The 10,658-nt window shown below is 43.1% G+C and overlaps 1 protein-coding gene across 1 annotated transcript in view; it reads right to left on the reverse strand.

Moving 5' to 3' along the window:
- Nucleotides 1-6,214, reverse strand: part of AKAIN1 (A-kinase anchor inhibitor 1) — a 44,404-nt gene extending 38,190 nt beyond the window's left edge. The window contains exon 1 of the mRNA XM_081149449.1: nt 6,051-6,214. Within this exon, the coding sequence (XP_081005575.1) occupies nt 6,051-6,066 (16 nt within the window). The 5' untranslated portion in view covers nt 6,067-6,214. The remainder of the gene's footprint in view (nt 1-6,050) is intronic.
- Between the last annotated feature and the right edge of the window lie 4,444 nt (nt 6,215-10,658).

Here is a 10,658-nt window from a genome sequence, read left to right on the forward strand (position 1 = left end):
TTGGGGGAAAAGAGGAGGTATCAAAGGAAATTTAAAAATATACTATACTGAATGACAATGAAAATACAACATTAAAATTTGTAAAATATGCTAAAGTAATTATGCAAAATATGCTTAGATGGGAATTTATTGCATTAAATGTTTATATGAGAAAAAAGAAAGACCTAAAATAAACAATCTAAATTTAGTCTTAAGTCTAGAATAAGAAGAGCAAAATAAAGTTAAAGTAGAAAGAAAAATATCATAAAGAGGAGAAATCAATGACATTGAAAACAAGAAAAACAATAAAGAAAATCAATGACAGCAAAAAGATTTTTCTTTGAAAAGATAAAGAAAATTAACAAACCTGCAGCTGAAGTGACAAAGAAAAATAAATAAAGACCACAAATTACAAGTATCAGGAACAAAGGGGAGATACCACTATAGACCCCACGCATATTAAACAGATATTAAAAGAGTATTACAAACCCAGTCACATAAATTCAATAAATTAAATGAAACTGACTGATTCCTTAAAAATACCAAAACTCACCCAAGATAAACAAAATGATCCTAGTAAACCATTAAACCAAAATGGTCAGCTAAACAAATTTAATTCATGTTTAAAGAGCTCTCTACAAAGAAAGTTCCAGGTCCAAATGGTTTTACTGATGAATTCTACCAAACATTTAAGGAAAAAATTATACCATTCTACACCATCTCTTCCAGAAAAATGAAGAGGCAGGGACACTTCCCATCTCATTTATGAGGACAGTGTTACGCTGATACCAAAACCAGACAAAGGTGGTGCATGAGAAACCAGCTACAGACCAATATCTCTCATGGACATGGACCAAAAGAACTTCAACAAATTATTAACAAATTGAATTATTTAGTACATGAAAAGAATATCTTTACCAAGTAAGTGTTATCCGAGGAATGTAAGGCTGGTGTTATCTCAGGAATGTAAAGCTGGTTTCGCATTTAAAAATCAATCAATGTAACTCACCATATTAACCATCTAAAGAAGAAAACCTATATGATCATATCATTACAAGGAGAAAAAACATTTCACAATACTCACCGTGTATGATGATTTAAAAAAAAAAGCTAGTAACAAAATAGGACTAGAAAGGATCCTCTTAGACCCGATAAAGAGCATCTACAAAAACTCCTATAGCTAACATCATACCTAGTGGTGAAAGGCTGCATGCTTTCCCTCTAAGACTAGAAACAAGACAAGAATGCCCACTCTCACTGTTTCTATTTAATATGCTACCAGAAGCCTTAGCTAATGCAAAAAAGCATATGAAAATAAATAAAACGGTCCCTATTTGCAGACAATAAGATTGCCTACATAAACACTCCTAAGAAATCTATAAAATAGCTACTACAATTAATGTAAAAACTAAGCAACATTTTAAGAAACAAGGTCAACATGTAAAAATCAATCACATTTCTATACTAGCATTGAATATTTGGAAATTGAATTGTTTTAATTTGTAGTTGCTCTTCCCAAAAGAAATACTAAGGTATAAATCTATCAAACATATGCAAGATCTCTATGCTAAAAACTACAAAATATTGATGAGAGAGATTAAAGAAGAGCTAAACAAAGGGACAGGTCATGTTCATGGATTGGAGACTCAACATAGTTAAGATATTAATTCCCCAAAAACTGATCAATAGACTTCAAGGCATTCCAATCAAAATCTTGGCATGCTTTTATGTAGATATCGACAGGCTGATTCTGAAACTTACATGAAAAGGTAAAGGAGCTACAACAGGCAAAACAATTTTTAAATAGAAAAACAGTCCTGGCTAGTTTGGCTCAGTGGTTAGAGCATTGGCCTGTAGACTCAAGGGTCTCGAATTTGTATCCTAGTCAAGGGCATATACCTGGGCTGCAGTTTCGATCCCCGGGCCTGGTTGGAGCATGTGTGGGAAGCAATCAATCAATGTGTCTCTCACATCAATGTTTCTCTCCCTCCCATCATCCTCCCACTCCCTCTGTTCCTCTCTCTCTAAAAATCAATAGAAAAAATACTCTTGGGTATTAACAACAACAAAATCTGTCAATAGAAGAGAACATATTGGGTGGGAAATTTATAAATCTTAGAGTTAAGACAGTCTGCTATATAATTTATTGACTGATTTGTCAGGAATTGGTTTATATAAATAAATAAAAGCTATAACTACCTTGTAATAAGTAAGATTTTAATAAATAAGATTTTCTTAAATTTTTTTATAGCTCTCTTTAAAACTATTGTTGTTAAATGTTTTTTAATTTAATCTTAGAAGTCAAGGTGCTGGCTGTCTAACTGCTTACAATTATACCATTTTTATTCCCCATGAAATCCTTGTTATCATACCTTACCTAATTCCTGTGCAAGAGTAGAAAGACCTTTTTATTGACAGTACATCATATTTGAAGGCAATGCAAACAAGTCAAAATGTAGTAGGCCCATCCACAGGGAGGTGCATTAATCCCGGAAGAATAGACTCATCACTGGGGGAAGGGGAAACAGTCCAGGGACAAGGAAACTTCTGTCCACACTCTCCACCACACGCTCTACTCTTTATTAGCTCTTCTCACGGGAGGAAGAGGTGCTAATCTGGTTGTTCAGAGTCTGGAATTCTTTTGGTGAAATGTGGCACTGAAAAGACATTTGAATTTATGAGCATACCCTTTCTCTTCCTGCAATAAGCCAAGAAACACCCTGACGTGCTCTTGTATACTTTTCACTTCCAACACCAATGTCCAGTGGTTTTCCTCCTTTCTTTCACTTTGGCTTTTCCACAAATTGCTGAGAATGCCTTGGTATTCCCCACAAACCCACAGCACAGAATGGGAAGTCCAGACATCTTCTCCCAGAACATTTTGTTCCTCCCAAATGGAAGCTTTTGTACAGCCACAAAGTAACCTGGGTCAATTTAGTGTTATGCACAGGAGCCAAAATATTTTCCATATTGGTTGTGTCATCTGCTTTCCTTTGGCTGTGGTGGTGTTTCTAAATCTTCTCATATTGTTCCAGAAAGAAAGATTCCATGTTCAGTTTGGGCAGTAGATAAGAAACTTAGGGAAAGGAAACCAGGGGCCTCATTTTGGCCTTTTTGCCTCAGCCATGTGCCCCAGCTTAGTTTATTTAACCAATATTTAGGAATATATCATACTTATAGAGAAATTAATATATTTATACTTTATTCCTCATTTAACTCTTATTAATTTTGTCTAATTCCTTTAGAGGAAAGAAGAAATGAGTGATAGCCTTCTAGTAACCGAATCCTTAAATGACTAGTATTCATGGCTCTTTGCCATTAAGGGTTCTAAAAATTGGTGTGCACAAAATTAAAACCCCTCTAAATTACAAAGTCTATGAATGGTATAAGAAGGGGGGAAAGTGTAGAACTGAATTATCTGTCCTTTGTAAACTGAGAAACCACCCAAAGACCCTGCCCAACTTAAGCCCTGTAGCTCACAGTGTATAAACAAACTGAAACAAGAGAATATAAGAATAAGTTATACCATATGAAAAGAGTGAATACTAGCTAGAGTTATGTAAAGTCCCATTCCATTCCTTCCTCATGCCATTGTACAACTGCACTGAAACTCCCCCATGAATCTGTCACTTTTCACTTTTGCCTTTAATGTAAGTAAAAAGGCAGCAGAACCATTCAAAGGATGGCCAATCCATGAGGCAAGGCCAAAACCAGACCTCAGAGTTCTTACTTCCTTTCGCCAAAATTCAAAAAGCTACATTGGGTTTTGAAGGGCACAGTACCCACTGACCCAATTTTATAAACAGTTCATTGTTAATTTATTGTTTTATTCACCTTGGATTATCAAACACATTTTATATTTTTGAAGTGATCCCTACGCATTCCTCTGTTCCCTCCTTCCTGAGCATTAGGCTGGCTTGGAGAAAGAGACGGGGTATTTCCCTTGACTAGTACAAAACACTGGATCCCCCGATTATAGAGGTTTTCTGCAACAGTTCTAGAAATGAGGCTGTGATGCTGAAAAGCTAGCAGAGTTCAAAAATAATTCATTGTTCTAATTTTCTCTCAGAATAATATCACTATATGAATTAGAAGACATATGCTCTGTAGATGAGAAGATAAGTTGACATATTTTTATTACCCTGTTCCTACTGCCCCCAAATACTTATGATTTTTCAAGAGAAACTCAATAATGAAGAAATGACTCAAAAAGTGTTTCACATATCTTATCCAGGTAAATTTATGCCGTCTCTGACAGTTATGAATAACTACTACTTTCCCTATAGGGGGAGGGGGGGAAACTAATACAAAACTTAGAAGAAAAATGGAAAAGTAAAGCCCTATCCAAATAGTGGACTGCTTTTAAGCCAAATCAGCCAACTCCAGAAATTCCCCACTACTCATTACACAATCCTTCACCCACAATAATGCTTTTAGAAAATGCCGAGTTAATGTCACCCAACAACCCTAACTCTGGACAACACCAGCCCATGCCCCACCTCGGAAATGGAAGGACACTTTCCCTTGGCTACATCTGACCTTGAACCAAAAAGCAGCTGTCCATGGGATTGGTGAGGCATTTTTTTCAAGAAGATAGGCTCTGAGATATAGGAAAAAAGACACAGAATCTGAGGTCAGAAAACTCCAGCTGAGGCTGGCAAGACTATCTGGAATCAGCCCCCCTGGGGGTAGTAAAATAGGGATGATATTGTTTACTCCAGAGGGTAATTTAAAGATCAAATGAGTTAAGGGTGTGAAAGTGCTTTATAAAGTGTTGAATAGTTTATTTATACGAAAAAGAGATATAGTTTTCCAATTCACAGAACCCCAGTTGACAGAATGTCCTTCACTATGCAGAACAACTTCTTCCCTTTAATTATTTGGGTATTTGGGATGGGGGGAGGGAGGGGGGAGGCCAGGCAAAAGCGCTCACAGGCTTTTCTCTGAGGCATTCATTCTTCTGAGTCACAGCCTGTGGTGAGTGTCAGAACAGACAGAAACTCATTCCTGCCTCCCGGCTAGCATCCTAATTTGTGGGGGAGGGGGTGCAACTTCCTCTGCTCAAGTTTTCCTAATTGAATTTTTTGAAGCCCAGACTCAGTTCTGCCCTTTTAAAAATACCTTTCCTCCCCAGCTGAGGTCCATGGCCACAGCAAATGCAAACCAAATCTTTCTAATTAAATCATGACACAGTTAAGAGTTCTAAGCCCCTCTACTCTTTCCCCCACCCCCCTTTTCCCACAGCAGTCCTTAATGAAGCCGAGGCTGGAATTTCAGAGAGGAGGGAGACAAGATTTTTTATCTACCCCTAGAGAGGGCTTCGCATGTCAGCAATGGCCACGCTTTCCCCGCTGTTCCCGGGCCGCTCCGGACCGCATCTGAAACACGCCCGCCCCTTCGGACGGGCGCGCACTCGCCGGAAAGCCAGTCAGACGCAGACCACTCCGACCGCCCCGGCGCGTAGCCCAGATACGGCAGGGACCGGAGCCTGGCACCGCCGGCTCCAAAAAGACACTGCGGCCGCCAGCCGCGCCGCAGCCCCAGCCTCCGTGCCGCAGCCGCCAGCCGGCCAGTTTCGGGTCTAGTTCCTTCAGGAGCATCGACCGCCTGCCCTTCGCCCGCTCCCCGCTTCGCCCACTTACTTCTCTCCTCGGGTCCGGGGCAGCCGGCCAGTCCGCACTCTGTGGCGGGGCAAGTGGCAGCGGAGGAGACCCCTGCGGAAGCAGCCCGAAGCCCACCACCCTTCGCCCGCTGCCTCCACCCTCCTGCCCACGCAGCCGGGGCGGCCGGCCAAGGTGCCAGTTCAAGGCGCCTGAGCTCCGACGGGAGGTGGAAGAGCTAAGCGGGAGGGGCGGCGGGGGAGGGTGGCCGGAGATTGTTAGAGGGCCGATGGGGCAGGACTGGGCACGGGGACGAAGACTCCGCAGAGGGACACCCTCCCGCCCCTCTCCTAAACTGTAGCTCGGGAACGCGCGGACGGGCATCAAGGTAAAGGCCTCCCCTCCCTGCTCTCCCTGCTCTTCCCCGCTCCCCGCCTGGACACCTGGGGGGAAAGCGGGGTGCAGGTGTACCTGGCGCGAACACCATGGTTTCCTCCAGCCGCTGCGCCCTAGGTAAAGGGAGACAGGCGGGCGGACGGAGCGGGAGGAAGGCCGGGCTCCGAGGGCCGGCTGCGGGGCGCTCAGCACTTCGGACAGCTCCCCCGCGCGCCCGGCCGCAGCCCCGCCGCGCGCTCCGCCTCCACGACGCGCCGCTCCGCCCGCGGCGCCGCGGCGGCGGGAGAGCGAGGCCCGCGCGGTCCACCCGCGCTCTGCCCGCGCGGCGCGCACGGCTGCTCGCAGGGCACGGCTCTCTCGCCGCTTCCCCGGGAGACGCAGGGACCGCAGAGGAAGAGAGGAGAAGGTAATTGTCCAGCTTCCCGGCGGGGGGCAGCTAATTGCTTCCAATCGCCTGCTGTCGCTAGCCCCGGTGGACACTGGACTGACATTTAGAATGGGTCTGCCCTTTCTCTCTTCTTTTCGTAACGCAAGGAGCTTTACTCTCGAGGCTAGGAGTGCTCCGAGTTGCGCTGGTTCTGAACTGAGGGGTGGGGCCTCCCCGCTAACGAGTCTTTGGGTGCGGGACTTGCCCCCGACTCCCAGTCTCGTGCTCACGGCAGAAAGGCAGCAGGAGGGCATGAGAAGGGTGTCGCCATCATGCCCGGATCCCAGACAGCCCGGCTGGCTCTAAAAGCCCCGAAGCTCGGAGGCCATCAAGGTCATCACTGTAGGGAAAGCTGGGCCCGACAGCAGAGAGGAAAACACCTCGGGGAGGCTGGTCTGCTCCACCCACAAACTCACACACCCTAGGAAAGGATGAGCCGAGTCCCTTCAGTGAGAACAGCCCTGAAACCCATCAAGAAACATTCTGCTTCCCCGGCCTTTACCCAACTGAAAACTGTGTCCCTCATGTATACACCCCGTTCTACTCTAAGATACTCACACACCCCCACACTCACGTCAGGCTTCTAATCCTTGACCATTTTTAAAGCACTATCTAGTTCCCCTAAGAAATGCTTGTGCAGTAGGGACAGCCAAACTAGATGTTACCCAGCTTGAAACACGTCCAGCTGGGTTACAGTTGCAGAGCTAGTGACACAGGACTCTCCAGCCTCAAAACAGATGTCAGTTGCTTTGGGTCTAATCCTCTATTTTTTGCAGTTAGAGTTTTTCAAGAACAAAGGGTGATCAGGGTCATCTCCAGTGTTTTATGGGGTTTCTATACTTGCACTTCTCCCTGGAAAATATAGCTATTCTGAAAATACAACATTTCTTAATAATTTGATTGGTGACCATAAGTTCCACACTCTTATGGAAAATATAAAGCATTCAAATAGCCTTATTGGCACTGGTTTTGTTCCAAGCCATCTGATAGACTGAAATTGCAAATAGTTTTACAGCTTTTGAACTGCAGTTTGCATGGAGGCATATGGACAGCTCGACATAACACAGTCAGCTCTGCTCTTAGCACCTGGCTCAACACAGGCTTCAACAGATGGGACCAGACCCCGCTTCAAGACTTCCCTTTGCTCCATATAAGGAAAGTAAACCTGCTTTAACCCATCAGCAAATGCCTAGTGTAACGTACTTGTTCCTAATAACTTTGTTCTACAAAAGTCTCTTGCTTAGTACAGCTCTTTAGAGCTTCTTTCTCTCTGTTAGATTGGATTCTGCCCTATTCATAAATCACTGAATAAAGCCAGTGACATCTTTTCAAAATTTATGATTGTTGGATTTTTCCTTTAACAGATGAGAATGCCACTAAAGCAATGGGATCCAAGTGGAGGAAGGAAAGAACTTTAGCCATGAGAAACTCTCTGAAGAGGAAGAAAGTTAGAGGCCATTCTGGACTAGAAGTTGTATGGTTGAAAGACTAGGTCCACAGGCACAAAGAACTAAGAAAGCTGGCAGGACTGCAGGCAGGATTTCTGAGTGTGGGGTTTCAGCTGTGGAGCCCTTCTGGATGGCCACAAGGTCTTGAGAGTGCCCTGGGAGGTGACGGCTAAACAGTCAGCAGAGAGGAAATGAAAGAAGCCTGAGGATGGAGTGTGGGGCTTGCTGAAGTCTTCCTGGGTGGCAGGTAGACAAAGAGGTGAAGACAGTAAGGCAAAGAGCTTGGCTTCTATGGAAGGAGGAGGGGGCACGAGGGGGGGAGATAATGAAAAATACCGAGATGTTGGTAGATACATCTAAAGAGAAAATAGCTTAAAGGTCTTTCAGTAAGCTAATAATGCTTAAGTAGCATGGTAACATTTGGAAACCGATGATTTTCAGAGTTAGTAATTGATTTTACACCACTATATAACAATAGTAGACATTAGGCTGATTCTTTACATTTGAATTTTTAAATAAGTGCTTGAAATGCAAAGCAGAGAGTAAAGTCTTGAAAGCAAAGGATTTTAATTAATTATAAGAGCAGAGGGAAAAAAGTTTTTTGAGTCCTAGCCTCAAGGTTAAATGAGTAAGAGGTGGGGAGAAAAGCTGGAAAAAGCACAGCCAGTTTTTTCACCCCATAGGAAATATTTTGCATTTGTTTTATTTTGTTTGAAAACTCATTCTGGGCTTGGGGGCAGGATTTTTTGTATTAGGATAGATAAAAAACAATAGACAGCCTCCAAAAAAGGAGACTTGTCCAATAGCTATGTCCCAGCCATGGAGAGGTGGGTCCTCAAAGGGGAAGTAACTGAGAGCCCAGATGAATCTGGAGAAATTGCAAGACCTTAATCGGAGTTCTGAGGAAAGAGTGAAGATAGTGTCTAGGAAAGAACGTCCAGCCTAAGAAAAAGTCTTAGAAGAGCTTATTTGAGCCAAACTGATGACAACTGCCAGGAAACAAAAATCACAACAGAGTGAGAAAATGCTTTGGAGAATGGCAGTTTTGCAGCTTATTTTATACATTACAATCAAAGGAGGAGACTTACGGGCGTTACATGAAATTCATTGGTGGTAGATTAGGGAGGTGGGAGAAAGCAAAACTGGAGAAATCTCTGAGACTGGATAAAAAGTAAAATGAAAAGACAAATACTTATTTTACATTGGTGGGTATAAGATAGTTAACAAGTAATAGTTACAGCACAGAGAGATGGTATTTGATCAACAACAATGAGGGGCTCTGTGGTCTCTGCTCTGGGAGGAGACTGTGCTCTGAGGAGTCTGGAAAAGGGATTACTGACATTCCAAAGGTGTGCTATCATAGGTGCAAAAAGACAATAGGCTTAGTTAAGGTAAAGACTGACTTCTCAAGGAAGATACTGGCCTAGGACATGACCACCTACCATAACTTACTTTTAGTTAGGAAGTTTTATGTTCAGACCCTCCTCTGTACCTTCCGTCTCTGAGTTTGTAAGACCCACTATGCAGGCCTCCTCCTGAGCTCATCAGGGTTAGTATGTGGCACCTACATTGTCCACAGAATCAAAGTAGAAGACGTAAAGAAGGTTTCATGAAATCCACTGGTGGTAGATTTGGGATGCATGAGAAAGCAAAGCAGGAGGATATCTGAGGAGTAATATTGAAACTTGGACGTGGATGAGAGAGGCAGCTGTGCAGAATGGAAGAAAGAGCGTTTCAGGCTGCCAGAACTGCGGTGTGAATGTATTCAACAAGCTCTCAAAACTGTTAGTGAGGTTGGAAGAGATTCACAGGACATACCTTCAGATGGGGAAAAAAAGATTTTTTTGTAACTAATGCTAATCTATTTTATCATTTTGTCTGATAGTATAAAACTTAATTTAGTAACTTCTAGGCAGACTCAGTCAAAATCACTGATTATTCAGTCATTTCAGAAACCTATGAGTAAATTTCAGGATTTTAAATACTAGCTAACATAGGACTTCCACTTTGCACCTTTCCCCTGATGTGGTTGTGTCTGAACTCAAGCAGGTGGGTTATCTAGTTTGCAGACACTAGCTATGCGCTGGCCATTACTGAGATGTGACTTTGTTCTTTGTGGGACTCGATCTCTGATCCATCACCTTAGATGGCCATGTCTTATCATGGTCTCTGGTTCCTCTGAATCCTTCCTTATTCTGACCTTAAGACTTGTCCTGGCTACATGTCTAAGCCCTCCTATGTATATGAGAGCTCTCTGGGTTGGGAAGGACCTAGGATGCGGCCCTCAAGTTCATCTGCCCAGACAATTCATTCTGTTCTTGGTATTTTATCTCTCTGGCATCAGCCTGGAAATTTTCATGAAGCTAGAGATCTTTCTGAGCTATATATACCCTTGGAAGTGTTGAATGAACTCAAAAGGAGTCTGGAGGATTTGCTAGAAATTAATGATAGAGATTTTTATCAAGTGTCTTAGAGTTCGCAAACTGGGAGGCCATAATCCACAAAGTGTTCCAAAGAAGAAAGAAAAGTTAGAAGTTCTTATAGTAAAAAGCACATTCTTGAGAATGATGAGTCTTGCATTCTTAGCTGAGGATTGGTTCAGGATGGTTATCAGTCAAACATCAGGCAGTCAGGATGATGGATGCCAGGTGGTTTAGAAGATGGGTGCCAGGAGATCTGGTCATGTCCAGTGGATAATGGATAATCTGAATAATGGATGCCAGGTGGATGTATATGTGAGTCCTTCAGAGAGTACTAAGATATATATCCAGGCACTGACAAAGTACTGGAAAGTTCACAAAAGCTTAG

Source organism: Miniopterus schreibersii (genome assembly GCF_964146895.1).
Source record: "Miniopterus schreibersii genome assembly, chromosome: 10".
Lineage (NCBI taxonomy): Eukaryota > Metazoa > Chordata > Mammalia > Chiroptera > Miniopteridae > Miniopterus > Miniopterus schreibersii.